At 39.9% G+C, this 24,358-nt stretch overlaps 1 protein-coding gene across 17 annotated transcripts in view; it reads right to left on the bottom strand.

Moving 5' to 3' along the window:
- Positions 1–24,358, bottom strand: part of LOC129727253 (TLD domain-containing protein 2) — a 494,969-nt gene that overhangs the window by 105,936 nt on the left and 364,675 nt on the right. For 7 of the 17 annotated variants that reach the window (XM_055684880.1, XM_055684882.1, XM_055684883.1 and 4 more), the window contains 7 exons: positions 22,389–22,697; positions 19,806–20,712; positions 18,800–19,331; positions 18,599–18,744; positions 17,981–18,196; positions 16,963–17,111; positions 16,164–16,199 (listed from right to left, as the gene is read on the bottom strand). In XM_055684880.1, the coding sequence (XP_055540855.1) occupies positions 16,164–16,199; positions 16,963–17,111; positions 17,981–18,196; positions 18,599–18,744; positions 18,800–19,331; positions 19,806–20,712; positions 22,389–22,697 (2,295 nt within the window). Of the gene's footprint in view, positions 1–16,163; positions 16,200–16,962; positions 17,112–17,980; positions 18,197–18,598; positions 18,745–18,799; positions 19,332–19,805; positions 20,713–20,890; positions 21,032–21,768; positions 22,011–22,388; positions 22,698–24,358 lie in introns of those variants that run through there. The other 10 variants (XM_055684878.1, XM_055684879.1, XM_055684892.1 and 7 more) reach the window with 7 other exon arrangements.

The following is a 24,358-nucleotide window of genomic DNA, read 5'->3' as shown; positions in this document are numbered from 1 at the left end:
TCCATCGCGCTATGTTTAGCGCACTAGCGCTGACAAGAACACGTACCTTTTTATTTCTCCCTTCCAGTAAGGTTGGTTGTCCGATCGTTCGAAGTAGCAGCCGTTACAGCCAGCAGCACCAATACAGCAGCACCAAACAGCCACCAGCAGCGAGCCAGGTGTGAGATCACTCCACACAGCGATACGACTCGCTGACACTGATGGCTTCTTCTTTTTCCTCGTTTGTGTCTCGTCCACTGCTGTAGCACAATCCAGCCAGCAGCCAAATCGGCTTACGCACCAGCTGGCAGTCACGATGCGAAACAGTTGCACAAAGGAACGACCTTGAACCCGGATTTATTTCACTCGACCAGGCAAACAATGCCAACACTTGTTCACACGTCTTTTGTTTTATACTCTATCGGACCGATCACCAAACACGTCCAGTACTGATGCGTGTTCGGCACAGAATGCGTAGCAACAAGTAAATAAATAAATAAAATGACTGTTCCGTTCATCATAAATGAATGACAAATTAAAATAATTCTGTTCAATAACACTTTATTCAAGAATCATTTTCTAATCTTCGCTTGTTGAGATAATTCAAAAAAACTCTAATCTCAGTTGTGTTGAGTTATCGAGGTTGACGTTAAAAAATAGTTCGAGCGTGGAAAAAAGCCTAAAGCGATTATTGATAATGTTTCAAATTATGAAAGAAAAAACAATTGAATCGAGTCAGTATTACAAAACATGTTTGTAAATATTATTTCAACTTGAATTACTCTGCTTCGCCAGTAATGTGTAAAATATTATCAGCAGGTAGTGTGAATGAAACGTTATCCGCCCATTGGTCAACATAAGGCCTCGAGGGGCAAAAATAGGAATGCTATAACCAAAATAGGAACTCTAGTCTAGTTTTCGATATCCATTTTTTGTGGATGCCAAATGTCTTAAAAAAATATTCAAGATATTTTCTGAACCGAGAGGATACCCAGAGGCCGAAAATCTTCGTTTTTTTCGCTGCTATTATGTTGCATTAAACAATACAATAGCAAACTTTACTGGAGTAGTTTTCTCGAGCACTGCTCTACTGATGATTACGTTAAAGGTTTATCACACAATCTCTCACGTTATTGACGAACATGTTTTTATGACAAACGCAGAACATCCAACAAATGGCAGCCGTGGTGGAATCCAAGAAAAAATAATAATCGTTATCGTCTGAGAAAAGCGCGCGAACGTTACTTTAAACATAAATCTGACCAAAATTTGCCAGCTCGAACAACAGTACGAGACACAAAGTAATGCATGTTAAAGTAAGTACATACGCAGAATGAAAAGCCACGTAAAATGTGACCGGTCATTTTTTTGGAATTTCACAAGCAGTCGTAAGAAATCTAAAGAAATTCCAACGCCATTTTTTACCGTGATACGTTCGCGAATAATGCAGACGAAAAATGTACGAACATTCGATTTGTTCCTTTCTTTAGTCACGCTATCTGTGGGTGATGTAAAATCAGCTCTTGCGTCGATAGATACATCTAAAGCATTTGGACCAGACTGTTTACCTCCACTAGTATTGAAACAATGCTCTGCAACATAAACCGTGCCACACACAAAAATTCTAAACAGCTCCTTCTGCAGCGGAGGTCTCACTCGCGCATAGCGCTTTCGGGAAAAATGTTCATCGCTTGTTATACTCAGCTGTCCGTCACGTTATTACTGACCATCAACACGAATTCGTGAAAAAAAAATTATCGAAAGTCTCCAACCTGCTAGGTATGTGCTATGGTTTTAAAACGCATGAAGAAGCGTCAAAAAGTATTTGCAATAAGTGCCGGATCAAGGATCAAGGCCTCTTTTTTTTTTCTTCATCTATAGTTTATTTGACACGGCACAAATACAATTCAATGTTTAACGGCGCCAATTATATCTGGTAGCTTACTTTCTTAAGTATCTTAATAACTAAAAGCAAATTTTTTATCCTCGCTGCCGACTACGAGCTGAAACTAAATCTAACTTAAGCTAGAATATTTTGCATTAAAAGCACAGGTTTGCTGTTTGATGGTTTTCATTGCCATGGGTAAGCAGCATATTAAATTTGTTCCGCTGCTGGGCCAAGATATTTCGGACTGGCATATTGGGTTGTTTCCATCGGGCCTTGAGAGTATCGTGCGGGTCTGATTGCTGTTTCCGGATCCGGGGTCTTAACGTGTTCTTGTCGTTTGGTTGGATGTAGGCGGAAGGGGATAGGACTAAACTGGGGCGTGGATAGATTTCAGGAAAACGTATATAAGGGACATGTAGGATAGGTCACGGCTCGCCAAGACATCACGAACAGGAACAGCCGGCTGCCTACCTCCGGCCTGCAGGGAAGCTATTAATCTAGACCTGGCGTCACGGTGTACAGGGCATGACCAAACAACGTGCTCTATGTCGTGATAACCTTCACCACAGGCACAGATACCACTCTCCCCGAGCCCAACACGACGGAGTTGCGCGTCAAATCTATAGTGATTGGACATAAGCCGGGACATCACGCAAATGAAATCCCGACCTACATCCAACCCCTTGAACCACGGGTTCGTCGATACCTTGGGGATTATGGAATGTAACCACCTTCCCAAATGCGACAAATTCATTAAAGGCAATTGGTCTTTCATAAATATCACCGTTTGTTGCGCCCACCTTAGCCAAAGAGTCCGCTTTCTCATTACCCGGTATCGAGCAGTGAGAAGGGACCCACGCTAAGGTAATCTGAGTAGATTTTTCGGATAAAGCGCTCAGATGTTCCCGTATTTTCCCCAGGAAATACGGAGAGTGCTTAACATCTTTCATCGATCGGAGAGCCTCAATGGAACTGAGACTGTCCGTAAAGATGAAATAATGGTCCGTGGGCATTTTTTCGATAATCCCTAGGGTGTACTGAATTGCAGCCAATTCTGCGACGTAAACAGAAGCAGGATTATCAAGCTTATGGGAGACGGTTAAATTGTTATTGAAAATACCGAAGCCAGTGGACCCATCAAGAAGTGATCCGTCAGGGTAGAACATATTGTCGCAGTTGATGTTTCGATATTTATTGGAAAAAATTTTGGGGATCTGCTGCACGCGTAAATGATCCGGGATTCCACGAGTTTCTTCTATCATGGATGTATCGAAAAACACAGTAGAATCGGAAATATTTGATAAGTCGACACGATTTGGAATATTCGAAAAAGGGTTAATATTATGGGACATGTGATTGAAATACAATGTCATAAAACGGGTTTGAGAATTAAGTTCGATTAACCTTTCAAAATTTTCAATCACGGGACGGTTCAAGACCTCACATTTGATTAGAATACGAGAAGACAGGCTCCAGAAGCGGTTTTTCAATGGTAGTACTCCAGCTAAGATCTCCAAACTCATCGTATGGGTCAATTGCATGCAACCCAAGGCGATACGCAAACAACGATATTGTATTCGCTCCAGTTTGATCAAATGTGTGTTTGCTGCGGAGCGGAAGCAGAAACACCCGTACTCAATGACAGACAATATCGTTGTTTGGTAAAGCCTTATATGGTCTCCTGGGTGGGCTCCCCACCATTGTCCGGTTATTGTACGAAGAAAATTCACTCTTTGTTGACATTTTTTCATCAGATACCTAACGTGACAACCCCAGGTGCCTTTAGAGTCGAACCAGACACCAAGATATTTGTGTACCAAAACCTGAGAAATCGTTTTACCCATTAGTTGTGTTTGAAGCTGAGCAGGTTCATGCTTCCTAGAAAAAACTACTATCTCAGTCTTCTCCGGAGAGAATTCGATACCTAGCTGTAAAGCCCAAGCAGACGAATTGTCCAAGGTATCTTGCTATGGTCCTTGCAAATCGGCAGCTTTGGCTCCTGTAACAGAGATTACACTGTCGTCTGCAAGTTGTCTTATCGTGCATGAATTTGCCAGACATTCGTCGATGTCATTTACATAAAAGTTGTAAAGAAGGGGGCTTAAACATGAGCCCTGGGGAAGACCCATGTAGCTAATGCGAAAAGTTGCCAAATCGCCGTGCGTAAAATGCATGTGCTTTTCGGACAACAAATTGTGCAAAAAATTGTTCAAAATTGGAGAAAATCCTTGTCGGTGAAGTTTACCCGAAAGAATGTCAATAGAAACGGAATCAAAAGCCCCCTTTATGTCCAAGAACGCAGACGCCATTTGTTCTTTGCGAGCATACGCCAGCTGAATATCTGTTAAAAGCAACGCAAGACAATCATTCGTCCCTTTGGCACGGCGGAAGCCAAATTGAGTATCTGATAGTAGACCATTTGATTCGACCCAGTGGTCTAAGCGACGGAGTATCATTTTTTCCATCAATTTCCGGATACAGGATAGCATTGCAATCGGCCTATAAGAGTTGTGATCAGAAGCTGGTTTCCCTGGTTTTTGGATGGCGATCACCTTCACTTGCCTCCAATCCTGCGGTACAATGTTTTGCTCCAGGAACTTATTGAACAAGTTCAACAAGCGCCTCTTGGCATTGCCGGGTAGATTCTTCAACAAGTTGAATTTGATTCTATCTAACCCAGGCGCGTTATTGTTACAGGACAGGAGGGCAACTGAAAATTCTGCCATCGTAAAAGGTGATTCTATCGCGTCGTGGCCCGGAGACGCATCGCGAACAATGTTTTGCTCAGAAACAGAGTTCGGACATACTTTCCTGGCAAAATCAAATATCCACCGACTTGAAGACTCCTCGCTTTCGTTGACCGTTACGCGATTCCACATTCTTCGGGCTGTGTTCCAAAGAGTGCTCATCGATGTCTCCTTAAGGCCTCTTTCTCAGCTGTCGAAATTTCAATAAGGAACTATGCCATTCAAAAATATAAGTTAAAGGAAGGTTATATGAGGGTTGTGTTAGTTCTATTAAAATTTCAGTTATTTTAAAGTTTTTGGATTTTTCATTAGTCATGAGTCATGACAAGTGATCTTTTTTGGGGGCTCCAAAAGTGTGGGGGCCGTGGACTCCTGCCCCTCCCCCTAGATCCGGCGATGATTGCAAATTACATTCAATTTTCCAAAGCTTTCTTCAAGGTTTCGCACTTGCTAGCTGTCGATCAGGATCAGGAATGGATAATCAATTGAATGTTTTCATATCTGGCGGGCCAAACGGCTTCCGTCAATGTTCTAGAAAGCCTATCCCATTGCTTTACCATACCTTCTGGAGTACCCCAGGGAAGCATATTAGGATTTCTAATCTTCAAACTTTTTTTCATAAATAAAATTTGCGACTGCATTGCTTCCGAGGAACTATTGTTCGCCGACGACCTTAAAATTTTTAGCACTATTTCGTCAGCCTCTGACCGTGATGCTAGGTAGCGTGATGTAGAAAATTTATTGTATTGGTGCCTAGTAAACGGTATCATATCAACACGATTACATCCGAAGCATACGCGTATGTCGAGTGGACGAAACACCGTTAACTTCGAAGATATCTACGCCTTAAAAACACTCTACTGCTCTTTAATTCGCAGTCTCTTGGAGTATGCTGCACCGTTGTGGGTACCATATCACACAAGACGATTATTTCCGCTCTATGCGTTCTAAAATATTGATGTGCTTTTTGAAGCGATAATTGAAACATAAGGACAAGGACACTATCTGGAAACGTCCAGAATGATAATTAATCCTGAAGTTCTGACCACTGCAAGGTTTTTCCGGGAAAATTAGCAACCCATTTTTTTTTTAATTTACTCTACCCATCCCACCATTTTGCAATAAAATTAAGCGGACTAAACTTGTTTAGCATTGTTCTAATATATTTTGACATATTCTTACAACACTTCAAGGCTTTCTAATAACCAAAATAACGTTTTCAAATAACTGGTAACTTTTGTACCCAGACTACGGACGGACTACGATTTTCTACCGGACCCCGGACTTCACCTTTCATTCCAACAATGATCGTCAGAGCGAATTTATACTAGTTGGCCATACAAATTCTTTTTTGATAATTTTTGATGAAGAATCACGTCTTGCGGTAACATATATGGGGTACAAATTGAAAAAGCGGAATCTCTGAGAGCGTCACGAAAATTGTCCACTTTTAAATGCTTAAAAAATTGAATCAGTTACAAACGGATTTCCTTTATTCCTACAGCAATCGATTGGAAAATTAGCTATGTGGCCACCAAAATACGGAAAATTGAGATTTTGTGATGCTAGCTATTGCACTAGAGATGGTCTTTGACAATCACCGAAAAAGTTATAGACAAAAAACCGATTTTGAGAAGGGGTGTACTATAGAAACTCTGTTTCGTCGTGTCCAACGTACAGATTGGAGATCGCAGTATTCAGCTTTTTTTAAATTTTTCCACATTTCTGCTGACGGAAGTAAACTTGAAATAATTAGAAAAAAAATTTTTTTTAAACTGTTAGGTTAATTGATCGAAAGACCGAAAACGTCAAACGTAAGGCCTTGTTCTATGAAAAAAAATTGATGAAGACATTGAGTACATAAAATCAATTTTTCACAGTCAAATCAAAAACCGATCTCAACTTTTCGAGTTTAAACCGCTGTGCACTGTGAGTAATAAGTATGCGAAAGTAAAAAGTGCACTGCGAATAACTATTTCGTCGTTTTTATATAATTTTTTTGTACTTTACGACCTTCAAAAGGGCATTACCCAAAAACGTACCGTACGAAGATTTTGAAATTTTGACCAGAGATTTAGGACGTTAAAACGAACCGAATGGTGCACTCAGATCCTTTGGTGCATTTGTTTTTATAATAACGGTCTTTGAGCGCACGGTGGTACGGGTTTAAAAAACATCAAACCCGACCATCTCTATATTGTACTATTGAAAAATGTAGAGCCTTGTTGAACGCATGTTTTGACCAATCAGAGCTAAAACAAGGCCTTCTTCTCCAGCACAGCCGACCCTAAAATATACAAATGATATGACTTTATATCCGAGTTGTTGTTTTTGTTTTACTCGCTCTAGTCCACAAAGACATGCCTACCGGAAGTTTAAATATCAGTAGTCACGTATAAAAGCTAGCATGCAGAAATTTAGTCTTCTTTGTATAACCATTTATTGCAGCAAGAGGACGGTTGACTTTTACTGGAAACTGGCTCGACCCGCTTCTCTTCAGGATCAATCAATTAATAAAAAAAAAGAGTTGGAAGAGAATTATTACTCAAATTTACCACTTCACATTATTAAATCGATTAAGCCCAACCGCGTGTTTTCCGAAACCTATTGCAAAAACTACATTGACATAAGACAGGCTGTCGTAATTATACGTTATTCTTGCGGTCGTGTCTCTTCATTTTTTCATATTATTTTTAAAATTTAAGTAAATTGAGTGATTTTCCGGTTTAATTGTTTGTTTGTGCCCTCTCGAACACCGTTATCAGTCAAATATCAGTAACGAAAATTAGTTAATCTAAGAACCAGAGTGATTTTCGCATCGGGAAATCGAAAACTTTTTTTGATGCTTGTGAAAATCACTCAGTAGTATCGAAGGTGTTTGGCTTTGTTTTTTCTTTCTAAGCTGCGTGGCCACGCTCTAATGGCAAAAATCTACGCTGAACTCGATACAAAAGACTGCGTGTATAAAATTCAGCTTCAGTCTAGTTTGTCACACAATAGCGAGTGGAGTACACTGGGGTCGCTTTCTACGCGGTTGGTTGTACCGCATTTAAAAGATTAGATTACATATACTTATACTAAACTTATTTGATTCCGCGTACAAATGATCTTCCGAATCGAGTAAAAATAGTCCATGTTATTGTTGAAATGTCCCGTTAAAGAAAACGCATGAAAACAACCCGCGTAAAAAGCGACCCCAGTGTATAGCTGTTAGAGGTACGCGACATTGAGAAACGAGAGCTGCATACGAGTCAACTTCCAGGCACTGTTAGCTTTATTTTGCATACGGCAGCAACAGTTACCATCGTACGCTGCAAAATATTTGGCTGGCACAGCTACTGGAGGGCACAGCGGAGAGCAAACTTTATTATGCGCGGTCAAGCAAAATATTCAATGCTACCGATGATGCGATCATCAGCGTTCTGTAGCACGAATTTCTAACTGAAGATTATGGAATCGGTTCTTTTCAGAACTATGGACGGAAAAAATGGTGATTCGATTATTCGGAGTGAAAGAATTTTCAATCCGAATAATCGAGTCCGAACTGTATATAATTTATTCATCAAAATTATTTCCTGGGCATATTTTTCACCTGGTTTTCTTGGCAATGAATATTATTAGAACTACAATTTTTGACGTAGAGCTACGTCCTATTTAGTAGTTAGTATGCTGGGTAACGTATAACTAAAATGTGACATATTCAAACTGGACGGATTTTAGACAGCAAGGTCTTGATCTATAGGTGAAGTGTACCCTGAGATCGTGGTATAATCGTGGTGTTGGCAGCCGAGACGTGCTGGTGAGTACCCGGATGAACACTTGAGTTCCGCCTAAATTCTCTAGGATTCCTCTCGTTGTAATTGTGGGCGCCCTCGATAAGAAATCCTGAAAAAGGAATCTCTAAAACTGCCTTGGTTTTGGGGCTAGGAGTCATGAATGAAACTAGAACTTTGAAGGATTCGAATCCTATGGATTCTCATTACACAATTCTAGAAATTTTCAAGCACACCAAAAACCTTGAATAACACACAGAGAATTCTGAATATGAAATCTTAGGTTTTCCATGTGCGAGTCACACATATTCTAACTGTATTGTGTGAACTCTCCTACAGGATTTTCTGTGTGTCAGAGTGGACTTTTACAGGGTTGTTACAGAAACCTTAATTTTGAATCCGCAAAATCCGCGCCACGGGTTTTTGGATCCGCGCCGTGAAAACTAAATCCGCGCGAAAAAAAAGTAATAAAAACTTATGATTCAACATGGTAAAATTAATACCATCTTTAAAATGCCATGCTGATATCTATAACTTGTTTGTATTTAGCTTCAAACGCATGACAGTTGACTTACTGCGGCCATGTTTAGGAATGATGCTGACCAAAAATGTTGTTTGGAAATTCTTATATACAAATGTAAAATGCCCGTAGCAATGATTTTTCCTCTCGCGATTTTCTCTCGTTGAAAAGAGTATGATTATGACGAGTAAAATTCCTGTGAGACATAATTTAGACCTAAAAAGTGAGAATTGATTGACGAGATTTGGAAAGTGATGGATAACCATTTAAACCCGTATATTGTCGGAACATTCAATAAGTAATTAATAATCTTCGTGAGCTGCAAACGATAGCAAGTTTTACTAAAATTTGCAAAAAATCTTGTTGAAAATAATTCAAAAGGACGAGATAAGTTTTAGCTAGAAAAAAGGTTATTAAAACGATTAAATACATGTAGCTCACGTATAGCGCCAAACTCGAAAAAGTAGAAACAATCGGAAAAGTAGAAAAATCCCTCAACTCGAATTCAGGTCTAACATTCAAATATAAGTTGAATGTCATTAAAAATGATTTCGGAAAGTCTAAACAACATCCTCTGTAGAAACATGGAATAGTCTCAAGTAAACGTTTTTTAATGCAGGGTGACCACTCAAAATCAATTTTCGATTTCCCGCTTTTTTCCCGGTTCTCCTGATGATAGGTTTTAAATTTTCTCGGTGCTTTATTTTTAAAAATTATGTGAAAAACATCAATTTTACATGTTTATATATATCCTTGCGAGAATAGTGTTATTAAAACTATGAAAAATATTTCTCCTTCAAAAATTTTTCTTTCTTCAACTGTTTATCGACTATAGCGAGTACCTTCATGGAAACCTGCACAATTTGCGCCCTTTTTATTTCAAAATCGTTGACAATCTTCCTTCTGATTTTACTCTCTGTAAACCTGCTCTTGAATGCCAATGGAATGTATGGAAAAAAATTAAACACCGATCGTTTTAAATTATCGCTTAGAAGTTTTGTCTTCTCATGCAAAATTTGTTCTCAAGTGAACATCGATCGGGAAGAAATGCCTCAAAGTGACCAATGAAAAAATTCACATGGAACTGTTGAAATTATTTTTTTATGGTAAATGTGTTGGAAATTCATAAAACGTTGAGATCTGTCATCTCGAAACAGCTTTTTTAAGTTTCGATCTTGGGACCAATTAAATGTTTGAGAAATTCTCTAAAATCCGTTAAATAAATTCAACCGACACTCTGAATAAGCAATTTGAAAAGAATATTATTTGAAACAATCGGTGTAAAACGCGACGATATCCGCACGATAAACCACGGAAATTCCGAAATTCGCATTAAAAAAAGACGTGAAAAACCAAACCAAAAACTGCGTAAAAAGCAATTTTAATGCATTTCTAAACAAAAGCTTGACAGTTTTTTAGGAATTCGATAAATTTGAGCTCCTTTTTTAAAACAGTATACAACACATCCTAACGAAATCGTCTCGAAAATTCTGAGATATATCAAAAAATTGTATTGCCAAAATAGTTTTTCAATGACATCAATTTTAGATCGTTACAATGTGGAAAAAAAATAGGTTATTAAAAAATAAATGATTTTCTTTTTTAATCCAATGTATATATTTTCCAGATTTAGGAATTAGTTTGCTACAACTCGTTCATTGACAACATTAGTAGGAGACATGCAGGAGGATGATTTTCCTGATGTGAAGCCTAATTTCCCGCTTCTCCCGTCTTTTTTTCCGGTGATTTGAAATTCCCGTCTTTTTCCCGCTTTTCCCGGTAGATTCCCTGATTATTAATGTACGTAAACATTTTTGTAAACAATACTTCAAACGACGATTTGACGAATTTTGATGCAACAACTGCGTTTCAAGGTACGATGCTGGCCTAATAAGCCAGTTGTCGTAGTCTCGAGTCTCGGCACGGGAAAGACTGTGAGTATCAGTAGAATCGTAACGCTAGCCCCGCAATTGTCCTGTACACTTAACAGTCGGCTGCGAAGTCTGTGTATAACAGAAGGTTAAGTTCCGAATCGGATTGTAGCACCAAGGCTTTGCTTTGCTTTGCGCTGGTAGCTTTGTTTTCTTTTGTACCTAAACAAACAGTTTGCAATTAAAAAAAATAAAACATCAACAATATTGGATATTTGCTTTTGAACAAATTTGAGATTTTTAAATAGAGAAGTTTTGTTGGAAAAACTTTTTTTTCTTAAGAGTGACCATTCGGGTGGGACAAAAAATAAATGTTAGCTCTCATGCACTTTTCGTGTTCCTTATGGGTCCCATAACAACTGTGTAACTTTTCAGATCGATCGATGAAACGCCCGATTTGCGCCCAATTTTTAAAGTTTCCATACGATTTTATATGGGAAAATCCACTTTTTCAATAATTATTCTCTAGAGATGTCAAGTTGGCTCTTAAAAAATATCAATACATGATATTAGTAGGAAATTTCTCTGGGAAAAACTCTTCTGAAGACCGTAAGGCGCTACGATGCTTGTAGAAACAGCTATTCATCCCAAACTGATTGAATTTCTGACGGACGGCTCACCATTGAAATTTTCCAGCAACACTGCTACAGCATGCTGCTATTGCAAACTTGCTTAAGTATGAGAAAAAAATTCGCGTGGAATTAGTTTTCAAAGGGTGATTTTTGCTCATAGAATTCGAGGAAGCCTCCAAGATAAATTTAAGCGATATTCTTTCTCATCACATGGTTGAATTTAGAACAGCAGCATACTGCAGCAGTATTGCTAGTAAAATTCAATGGTGAGCCCTTTGTCAGATATTCAATCAGTCTGGGGTGAATATCTTTTTTCACAAGCAAGGTAGCGCCTTGCGGTCACCAGAAGAGTTTTTCCCAGGAAAATTTCCTATAAATATCATATATTGATATATTTTTGAGAGCCAACTGGACATCTCTATAGAAAAAGTTTTGAAAAAGTGGTTTTTCCCATATAAAATCGTATGGAAGCTTTAAAAATCGGGCGTTTCACCGATTGATCTGAAAAGTTACACAGTTGTTATAGGACCTATAAGGAACACGTAAAGTGCATGGGAGCGAGAAAAAAAACACCATCTCTTCTTTCCCATATAACCGTGTCCCAGTCTAGTGACCATGTTGGAATGTTCAGAAGAGTTTCAATTAATAATCAATGAATTCCAGACGGTTTTCTATACGCCCTTGACAACTTTTCTTTAATCCTTGTCATTACTGACGTCGATGAGACGCATGTGATTTCAGAACTTGTTAACACGGTTATGGGTATTTCCGAAATCAGGATGACCTGAAATCGACCCTAGACGTCGTTTTGAAATCCAAGGTGGCAACTTCCGGTTAATGAAAATCAGCCAAAAATGGCCAAATACCACCCAATATGAGTATTTGCAGAGCAGGGATGACATTCATAGGCCGTAAATCGACCACAGTTGCCATTTTGAATCTATTCAGGACCACCACATAACATCCAAAGAGTTATGTTATTAGTGAAGCCCCAGTAGAATCTTTTCTCGAAGGACCATTTTGGGGGCACGTAAGGGTGTTTTATTGTCGAGCACATAACGGCTACGATAACATTTTGTTTTTGTAGGATCTCAATTATTTATTTTTCTCAATATTTTTAAATGGAAATTCAGACATCTTTCTCAAAGTCATTCTTTGACGACTTTTTTCTCTTGTCATTATTATTATTATTATTATTATTAGTTTTAGGCACAATATCAACTTCTCAAGGAGTTCGAATCACAGTTTCAAATTGCATATGCGAAATACAAAGATACTAACTGAAAACTAGTGAAGGTAATCTTTCCACTCTTTGGAGAAAATAGGTCTTTTGTACCACAGTCCAATCGCTCAATAGCGACATCTCAAGGGACCGTCAATATAGAGAAATCTCGCAATGAAACGAATAATTTCAATTAATGTAAAGCTAAATAATGTCGCTATACAGAGATTTGCCACTATATTAACTGTCGTAATAGAGGGATTCGACAGTATACTACCCATGAAAGCAGAGATCGAGAAAATGCGGTTTTCATGTGATCTTGTAAAAATATTTGAAAATGTATAATTTTTGTCACGCATTCTTTTTTTTTTGTTATATTTCAGAATAAGCCTAGAATTTCAATTGTTCAACTTGATCTATTTTAAAAAGCCTAAGAGCAAACACAAAACAGAATCAAAGGAATTATTAGTTCAGTACATTTTACCTTTTTAACAATTTTATGTACTGCTCCTCAAGGAAGAATATACAAAATGTCAATGCTATTACCTTCAGCTCATCGAGGATTGGGTGGAAAAGAAACCATAATTTCGAAATTCCCTACAGTACAGTAAAGTTCTTTTTTACACGATTCTACGTACCGTGCAAAAAAAAAATCGTGTAAAAAAAACCGCGTTATTTGGAAAAACGTCGTAAAAAAACCGCGTTATTTGGAAAAACGTCGTAAAAAAATCTTGTAAAACAAAAACCGTGTAAAAATGAAACTGTGTAAAAAACAGCCTATTCAAGTTTGTTACCATTACTGCTACTTACTGTAACAATTTTACGCGAAGACGAAAAATCGTGCAAAAAAAAACCGTGTGAAAAAAATCGCGTTATTTGGGAAAACGACGTAAAAAAATCGTGTTATTTGGAAAATCGTCGTAAAAAGAATCGTGTAAAATAAAACCGTGTAAAAAAAGACTTTACTGTACAAGAATCAGAACGAGAAAGTTGGAAACAAGTTGGACCCAGAATTCGAGACGGCTCACTTTGCTTCTACACAGACGGTTCTAAAATGAGCCATTTTGCTAGGCTGACCAAATTTTTTCGGAAGGAAAACGGGACAAATGGGTTCAAAAACGGGACAATTGGGAAGATAGATTTCTTTTGATTACCCAAAGCATTAATTGTTTTGCTGAACCTGCGTTATTCGCTACAGAGAAATTTTTAGCTTATGTACAGTAATGGTCGTGAAACTTATACAAAAAAGATCGTATTTTTGCCTAACAATTATTATGGCTTCCATGGTCTCAACTTGCAATCGTAACTTTTCGTCAGTCCACATACCGTTTGTGATAGAGAATAGACGTGATACTACCAGGAAGGCACAAAGGATATGTAATAACTTTAACAACTTCCTGGCAACCTAGAAATATATTTTTCATCTCGTAAAATATTGGAACCCAACGGTTTGCAACTGTCACAACTCTGTGTTCATTGTATTTCCATTCGAAAAATTTTCAAAGAGTATCCAAAAAACAGTACAAATTGGCAGAACGACGGGACGGTTAAAAAGGCCGGAAAAACGGCACGTCTAGTCCAACAGGATTCCAGGCGGAAATATAAACGATAATAGAATGCGCGAATACGTACCTGGAAAGAAATTGCCGGCACGCAAATATTTGCGTTTTCTGTGATAGTATACCTCAAGCCCTGAATTCTCCTTTTTGCCACTTTAAACTAGTATGGGAATGCATCCTATCGCTCCGACAGCTGGCTATGAATAAACAGGCTAACTTATGCTGGTTTCCTGGCCACTGACTACCTAGCCAGACAAGGGTCATCAGCTAACTTTGTTGGTCCTGGACTTTCACAAGCGGGTTATGACAACATAAATCATAGAGCCAAATCGCGAGAAGAGCTCCGTTCTTCTAGAGCACAATAAGAAAGACCTGAGGAAATTCACAGATCTAATCATAAGGCACTGTCCAAACAAGTATCATCTCAAGAAGCTAGACAAACTCGATGATGATGAATGTCGCCTTTGTGGCATCGAAAGCGAAACATCGGAACACCTACTCCGCGAATGCTAAGTATTAATACAACGCAGATTGCGTATTTTTGGCAAGGGAGGTTGGGTAATAAACTCCATACGGAGTGCGTTGCCTAGCTGCGATAAATGTGCAATATAGCAAGGACATCAACTCGCTTAATTGTGATGAACCTGCTCATACGCACTGGTTTGTTTGTAACTTGAGTATTACAAATGTCAGAAATGGAAAATAGCGCCCAAAAATGTCAGTCAAATATCACCGATTAATAGGAAAATCACAATGTCCAAAATATCAGAAATGTTGAAGGTGTTGAAAGTGTTAAAAATGTGCTTGAGACGTATTTCTATGTTACTAGTTTTAGCTCATCTCAGTGGTGTAGGTAAGGTGGAGAGGAACATAACAGACTCGCGTACGTTGAAAGATTCTGTGATATCAGTTCGAGTACTAGGCGACAGGGGGAGTGGATCCTTATTAATTGGTAAATTACTGAGAAAAGAGTAGCCGTCGAGTTGCGTTGATACTTCGGTTTCGCTCAGAGGAAGAGGAAAAGTGGGTTCCTCAGTTCCAAAACATTACTTACTGATAGTAAAAATTTGTACGCAAGAGTTTTCGATTACGCAGAAGGGGGTTGCAGGGTAAAAGATGAAGGTTGAATATATATTTGTTTAGATCAAAACCAATGAGCTGATCATCGTAAAAATGTGTGAGCTTTTCTGTGCGAGGCGTAATTCTGCGAAATTTATTTATTCTCTATCCTACACACGTGAGAAAGATTTCACATTCATTATTATACGTTAGATATGGCAACACAGGTTGAAGAGTATTTTGTGCACCAAAAGATAGATGTCATCAGTATCTATACGTTAGTTTTTACACACAGGATTTAATGAAAGCTATCTATAAGCGTAAATATCTATTCTCTGTGATGAAAATGTAATGAAAACTATCTATAAGCGTAAATATCCATTCTCTGTGATGAAAATGTTAGTGGGATGTACCCAGAAATTAAACCCGTAACAAATAGACATGAGTTTTAACTAAAAATTGAAATCATCTAGTAGAACCCTCGGATGCGATATGATCACCGAACAAGAGAAAGTATCCCCTGATTATTCAAAAGATTTTGCATTTGCATTGATTTCACCATGACTAGAAGAGCGTCTTTTTTAGGCCACACACCACAAACTTAAGCAATCCCGTTGTTCATCACGTAACACAGATGGATAAATGGTTTAATGCAAATTCAGTGAAACAATTGAAAAAATGTATCTGCTTACAATTAAAAATTGAACATTCGAACACGTGATGATACGCAGAAAACATTAATGCACACAAAAAATAAAACCACAAAACCGATACAAAACGAAAATAGAGCGAGAGAGTGGTGTTTACATTGTATCGACTGTACGAATGCGTTTTTTGGGGAATACTCGGATGATGGTTTGTGTACAAAAGCAGGGTTCAAATTATACTTCGAAGCATTGCGGTGGTGACCTACCAAGTTTTTCGAGTTGTGGAAACAGTGGCGCTCGCACTAGAATGATGTTGTATATGATAGTAGAGATTGGTATCGTGTAGTTTGGCATTGGTTAAGTATTTTTTTGAGGCGCAGATTATGACAAAGAAAAACAAAAAGAAAAATTACAAAACCATACAGATGTTTCATGATCAGATTTTCCTTGTGTATTTTTGTAGTTTAAACTTGTTCGCTAACAAAGATACAGAAGGAAAATTGTTGTGCTGAATTGTCGCAACATCTTGATTGAGTGGCAATGAGTAGCGTGAATCGATCGACATTGAGTTTGTGCCGTATGCGGTTAGAGTTTGCTATCGAAAGTTATCTGTGCTGTTAGTGCTCTAAAATTTGAACGAACGGTACGATTAAAGAAAGAACAATGCAAAACTTAGCAAAAAAGAACTGGTACAGAAAAATCAACGAATCAATTCTGTCCGCCCGTCTAGCGTTAACATCAGACCGACCTGCACAAGGCTAACCCTAGGAGGTCAACTTTGGGAGCGGTAAAAGCGAAACACTATTAGAGCCGTTGTAACTGAACTAATTACATATCATAACAGAAACTCAAATCAAACGAATTTATAAAAAAAACTGAGTTCAATAGTTCAACCGCCAATTAGCGAAAGACGGTCCCTGACTTGAACGATTATCGTTGTTATAATCAATGAAGTACCAAGGTTTGGTCAAGTTTACCGAAACGCTCAAGTCAGGGTCACATTTTTGTCCTTCGCCAATAGCGATTACGTCCTTCGCCAATAGCGAAAATACGAACAATACTTACTATCGAAGCTGACAAATAGAGTTGGCATATCGTCAATTGACACCATCGAGCGGTAATCCAATTTTGGAGGTGGCTGCTTCTGCTTGGCAACCGGAGTACTACCATCGCCCGTCGGTTGAGGCCGGATAAAGGTGCCTATCGAGGAACGCCTGTTGTAAGATTAGAAAATGGTATTAGTGATTACGAAAAATGTATTCGCTTGAGTTGACGTCGTCGACATAAATCAACGGATTGTGAGTGAATCCGGCTTCTAGTCAAGTTGGCAGGAAATTGACCAATTCAGACTAAAAGCTAAACAGTGTTGAAACAAGTTTATAGGCACCTACGGTTTTTTGCATCCGGTTTGTTTGCTTAGAATTACATTTTGTTCACTGCCAGTAAACAGAATCTACTATAGTCGAGAAGACTGCTCTTTGGTATGAGCGAACCAAAGGTCAGAAAAAGTATATTACAGTACAGCAAAAAGCAAAGAATATTTACACGCACGAAATCATTAAAAAAGAGTACCTATATTAAAAACAAGCTGGAAGGATGATCATGGAGTTGTGCTAGACCTTGATACGTAATGAAAAGAATTGTTTTCCCAATATTTTGGAAATCTTTCGTTATTAACTACTAAAAAATCTTGCATCGATTTAGAATAAAGGTCCAAGTTTTTGATTACTCATTGACCTTGGGTTTCATTCAAATCTCATTTAAAATGTCAGCAACGTGAAGAACCACCTTAAAAATTTCTTCTCAAAATGATGATGTTGGTAAAAAACTAAACCACCCAGCTTAACAACTCATGCGAATTCCTCCAGCATGTAAACAAAACGAAATAGGAAAACCTAAAAACGTCTAGAACATTTTCCATCTAAAGGTCTAACAGCGAAGACAACAACTGAGTCAGCTACACAGGACACATCGGCCCTGTTTTCAATCTCTCGGAAACAACCACCCCTCCAGCAGAGTGGCTGGCACCAGTACAAATGGTTGCCTTGAGCTGCTGCTGAAGGGGTCATATCATGGTCCTTACCCAGCCAGTGACGCGTTGAATCCTGTTCCGCTCAGCTGGTGGTGCTGTTGCTGTTGTTGCAGTTGCGGTGGCTGATGTTGGTGATGATGCTGCGCGTGATGCGGATGAGCATCATGCGGTATAAACGGAGGCACCGGTGAGCCACCGGAATCCTCCGACGGGGTCTTTGACAAGAACAAATTGCCACCCAACTCCGAGACCAATGTGATGGGGGAACTGGATTTTTATTTTCGTGGCGGCAATTTGTTCGAAAAGAGCAGAGCAGTAAAATTGCAGAAATTCGTTCAATCACAAAACTGACCAAAACTTGACAACATAGATTGCCTCATGTTGAAACAAAAAAATGGACAAAGTGGAACCAAATACAAAAATCCAACTGAATTTGATTAACTGAACGCTTAAGTTAAGTGTGTGCAGTTTCAACAGTGTAGGATAAAATTGAGTAAAATGTGTTCACTATGAAATTAAAAACCTACTACTTTTAGGGTAGCTTTTTGTCAAAAATTAAACATTGCAGTGAGATTGTGCTTTTCAAATAAAATAAAACATCCTCACAAGTGTGTATGAACCTAATTCACCAGATAAATTTACTACTGTAAACTGAATTAAATCTCTTACCTTGAAAATACTTTAGAAAATACGCTTTGATTTGAGTCGCCGGTATTGGGAGCAGATTCAATTGAGTCAGATTTGTGACTAGGAGCTGCTCCTTCTCCAGTCAATCCTTCCACCCAGGCCAACGGGTAGGACAACCGTTTCAGCATCTAAAATAAGACATAGTATTAAGCACAGTACACGATAAAGCACCCTTTAACTAACCTTATTTTTCTTTGTTTCTCCGCCCTTATCCAACTGGGAGCTGCCCTGGGGATCATGTTCTTCAACGCTGAAACTAACACTGGAGGTCTTCTTCCGTCCGGTTCCATCGGATTGCATTGTCGACAGGGAACTCTGCTGCGAGGACGCTGAAGAGCTTCTTGGCGAACTTTCCAAACAATGTGATGGAGCAATGGTCAGCGGGGGAACCCAGTCAGCACTGAGCACAATGTCGGCGTCGCTGTAAACCTTTTTTGTCGGTATCGGTGCCACTATGGGAACATCGACTACGGCAGCTGGAACCGCAACACCGGCCACTCCCGTTGGCAGTGAATTGGGATCCCGAATGTCAATTCCCGAATCGTGACAGGATTGTTTCACCAGCTGTCCGGCATCGTCTTCTCTATTGCCGGCAGCAGCAATCGGACCACTAGCGGCTCCACCGGAAGCTGCCGTTGTTCCGCTACCGGTGCTTGTGGCTTCCTCATCGTCCAGCGATCTTCGAGATGAAGTTTTATTGCAATTACATTTCACTCTTCTCTCGGAACGAACGACGATCACAACACAAATTTCGACGTGGGACAACGAAAGGATTAAAGTGAAATTCTTAAATGAATCAACGTGTAATTTGGTGCCAATTGTAAACCCCATGCAATTAGTGTCCTGTTCAATGTGAACAGCTTCGGCGGAAACCAGTTGGAGTTTGAAGTTAGTTGGAAAATTGGGTTTTAGAATTCAAAAATTTCACTTGCTAAAGGGTTCAGAGACCTGTGGGTTATGTCTCGCAAAAGGGTGGGTCGGGAGGAATAGAAAACACAAGAGAAAGAATTCACGCGAACTATTCTAAGGAGTTAGCAGCAATCTCTCGTATAATAGTGAAGTTTTGGCAATAATAATTCAAGCAATTTCACTGAAATTTGACAGAACGCTGCTAACACCTGGTTAAAATAGCGTGGAATATTAATAAAAGGGACAAATACACATACACACACACTAACTACCTACATACCTATCCTTACTGGGAATGGCCCAGTGTTGATCGAGTAGACTACGTCTTCGCTCCTCCAAGGAATGCAGTGTGGGATCCTCCAGCACACTGCGACTGGACTTCGTGTTGTCAGTCTTATCCTCGGCAGCCGTCGCTCGTTCTTTGCTGCCTACTGACTCCTGGCCGCTGTGGCTGTTATCTAGTGAGTTTGGCGTGTGCGATTGGGAATCACGATCGTATCCCAAAAAGGGTGGCTCAGCCGATGGCGGCTTCTCCGAGCTGCCGCCACTTTCGGTCGAGTCACCGTGCAAGCGTTGTAAATTGTTCGGCGTGACTAGATCCCGCTCGAAAGCTTTCGGGAAGGCATCGCCCTCGCGTTCGTTGCTAGAACAGATGCTCTCCTGATCGTCACAACCTTCTACAGAACCGACACCAAGCTCCGGGAATGTTTCGTCCTTTACCAACAATGAATCCTTACCTGGGGAATGGGTATCGCAGCGAGAGCAAGACTTCTCCGGTACCGGATAGTAAATTTCTGCCTTTTCAACTGTTTCGTTGCCACCGGAAGCGCCCTGCACGCGCATATGGGCAATATCGTTGAAGATGGCGGCATTGACAATAAACTCCATCGGAGCGATCACTCCGTAGCTTTCCGGGCCATGCTCGATGACTAGAGGATCGGACACGTTCGGGTCGAACATGACCGCGTTCGGAGTGACGAGCAACACTCCACCGACCACTCCCTGGCCATCGGTAATATGACGTACGTTGATTTTGAGAAAACGCTGAATAGTAACCGGATCTTCATCGTTGTAACCGGTAGCCGTATCGCCTCCGCCACCTCCACCGCCGCTTTGAGTATTAGGTGAAGCAACTCGCTCAATGTGCCCAGGTTTCGGTGATCCCGGGCGTAGTCCTTCCAACAAGTCTGCAAGAGAAACGTCAACACAAACAGGTATTAAAACGGCGAATCAAGCAACTGAGCTCAAGCAGCTCATCATCTACAAATAAAACAGAATAATCTCTAAACAAACACTGTTCGCGTGATCTTCGATCATCACTTTTGCGCAGCCAGAACAAAAATGCCTAACCACTAAACGTCTAACCTGTCAGCAAACTTAACAGTGACATCAGTAATTCTTATTTGGCTACCAAACTTGAAAACCTATTATTTTGCCGACTGCTTATCAAACAAACAGAACGAAAATAAAGGGCGAAGTATGGAAAATAATAGTCACACGCGTTGCGAGAACGGCAACTGGTGTCCGACTAGATTTGGTACATAAGCGCAGTTGCGCTTATCACATGTGGATGTACGACAGATCGTGTTTTGTTGTGTATTATTCCGGGGCGGATGAATAATATGAATGGATGCTTTTTCAATTCACAGAAGGGTGCGATTCTGTATTGGTAAAAATACTTAAATTGGGCTCCGGGAAGCTGTTACCGAACGTCAACCGGGTGTAGTAACAGGTGTTTAATTTAAGTCCAAATAGTGACATGAAATAAATTGAAGCTTTGTCTGTACGAAGATGCGCTGTTACTTGATAATTACTCATATTAAAATTTTGCGTGGACATGCTCCACTGAGTTTCCTTTGAGCTGTGTTTGCATGTTGGGTAGAACAATTAGTGATCCGACTCCGGTGCGACGCTGTTTCAAGTAACTACCCAACGGTACACCGTACCCGTGATCGGAAGCATTACCAAACTGTAAAGATTGTCAACCTGAATAGCAATCATAATCAAATCAAACTAATCACAAGCTTACTTAAGTTGCACTAGTAGTGCACATATAAAAAGATTTCTGCCACCTGAAAATACCATTCAAGTAAAACAAGCCTTTATCTAATCAACAGTAAACAAGCAACTTTCGCACAATCGATAACCAATTGTTACACCACCAATTACGCTAGATACTGTGCTGCAGAGGACGGTAATTAGTCACTAGTCACGCACTAGTTGTACATCCTATCCAGTCTCACCTCCATTTTTCAAAAATATTGCCGTTTTCATTATGCACAGCAATACTATATCACATCTCCAATCGCACAGGTATCCATTCAAAATGCAGCCGCTCGTTGCGTCCTCTATTTTTTTTTCAAATCACCAAATGTAGCGGCAGGAGCATAATTTGCACAAAACAAAAATACATCTTCACAAACTACCACCGACTGGAACAGGAAGGTGTGAAATAGAGTTCGATCTAAGCACGGACACGACGGCAATGTGATCTATCCGTGGAATGTGCACTACTACCGAAACCACCCCACCACAATACGTAGTGTACGTGTGTTATTCTTTCGACTTGCGTTCGTAAACACAAACACGAATGACGTTTCGCAGACAATGCGCTTTTGCAAGCAAGCGCGTTTTCGTTAAGCTGCCGGCACATCGTTCACAGTGGCGTGCAAGCCGTATATGTTCTTGTATGAAACTTAACGAAACTTTTACAGTCTAAACTGGCGGTTTGTGCTACGATTTTGCCGCTCGCGTGGACCAAAACTTAAGAATACAATTGCAAATTAATGTTTGAAATTCAACAAACTTGGAAGCAGACATGTTCACTGTAGAGTACTTGAAAACTTTTCGTGATCACACTCACCTTTTTCGTCCTGTGACAAATCCTCCTGCGAACCCTTGCGGCGCCTTTCGGTGGGACTGTGTGACGAACGTTCGGTACTGGCATCGGAGTCTCCGTCGGTTCCTGCCGCCGACGGAGCCGGTTTGGCGGTCTTGTCCGGCACCAGCAGCTGTTGGCCGGGATAGATGAAGGAGCTGGCCAACCGGTTGAGCTGGGTTAACTCCGACGGTGTCGTATCGAAGCGAGCTGCCACCGAAGTCAGCGTGTCTCGATCCTTGACCGTGTAGGAAAGCGTCGGTATCGTGAGCATCGAGCGTTTCTTCTCGCCATCTGAAAGAAAGTAGAAACAATTTACAATTATTTTCGCAACTGTTTAACCTCATTTCTACTGAACTGAGCTCTTTAAAATTGAAAAAGTAGAGTGCCAAACAACGACTAACCGCGAGCACACGTCAACCTGTTCAACCTACTTTCTTCCCTATTTTGGTACTCGAACAAGGTAAATCCTTCCTCCAGCAGCAAACCTAAGACCGCAATCGAACTCTTTTCGGTGAAATAAATCGCATAATCGGTCGTCAATAGCGGCAAACGTTTCTTGCGGTAAATGCTAATCCGAAACGGTCCTCTAGATAGTGGACCGAGCGAGCTCATCGCGTGAGTGACCGAATCCACTTCTAGACCCTAAGATGTGCACTGCCGAACTGGATGCAAGTCACCCGCACACTCCGCGAGAGAGATTACTTATAATTATTTGCAACACAGCAGAAAACGCTTGACATCCAGCCAGCGTCTCCGATTGCTAGCTGGTGCACATTCTGGACGAAATGTTATGCTGATGTCAGCAGGAGTCGCAGCTCCGACGAGGACGCCTAACGTGGGAAATGTTTCGAACTTTGTTGGAATCGCCGGTCCCCAACGTGCTCAGGGATGTATATATTGGGGAATCTTGTTGTTTGATGATTTGTGCGAAAATTTGTCAATATTTATTTAACTATAGATGCAAACCAAACAATGTTCAACCTTTCACTAGGCCTGATGATGATTCTTATGTATTTCTTTTCCCGCTCTTATCGGATTCGTTTGTTTCAGCGCATACAGTGAAGTAAACAAGACGGAGCTATGATGCTGTGGTCTTCATCTTAACAGTTTCTACGAATTGAAATATGCCTAAACATAAGGACGTGCAACACTTCAGCTGAAATAGTGTTATCAAATATTGATTCAATTGGAATGCATTTTTATTGGGTGTGTATTTTTCGCGGTAGGCTCAGCTCGCATGGCAGCTTCCATTGTAGACATAAAAGATACATGTAATATATCAAACAAAGTTTTATTTGCTATTGAGGGTATTTAAACAATAAGCGTGTTTTTTACACAAATTATTCACACATTGAAAAACTCTCTCTGAGTCAACTTATGCCGCCTCATGCCCTCGAGTGTTTTCATACCTATGCTGGAGATTAGTTCCTACGTAGGGTACATTACCTTCAATAGCATTTTCTCAAACTTTAATTGAATTCATAAACTGGAACCGAAATTATCACAGTTTAAGCACATGAAAACTTAAGCTATTTCAGGGTTGTGTAATTGAAACTGTTCTTATTTTTGCCTTCGGAATTGAACGGGATTTGTACCTAGTTGTCGAAAAATGGTAAAAACTTAGCTACTGACTAACCAGCTAACTTTTTGGCTATAAAGAAAGATACTCCTAGCAATTGAAGATAACAAGAGTAGACATCTTTAGAGTACGCGATGGGACACGAATATCAAATAATGACTGAAGTCTGGGACAGTCAACTTCATTGTTCAGAAGCTTAGCGACAAATGTTTGTTGTTTCTAGGGTATCATCGATCACCGTTTGGGGGCAAGTTCTGTGGTGTCGAATTTTGAAACAATTGATAAATTCTTTTACTAGAAATTGCATTATGCAATCATTTTGCTTTCGACGTAAAACGTAAGTTCTGACGTCAATCATGCGGGAATGAAGGAT

This window comes from Wyeomyia smithii, chromosome 3 (assembly GCF_029784165.1).
Source record: "Wyeomyia smithii strain HCP4-BCI-WySm-NY-G18 chromosome 3, ASM2978416v1, whole genome shotgun sequence".
Classification (NCBI taxonomy): domain Eukaryota; kingdom Metazoa; phylum Arthropoda; class Insecta; order Diptera; family Culicidae; genus Wyeomyia; species Wyeomyia smithii.
Note: the sequence above shows the minus strand (reverse complement) of the source record. Positions and strands in the feature narration are given on the sequence as shown.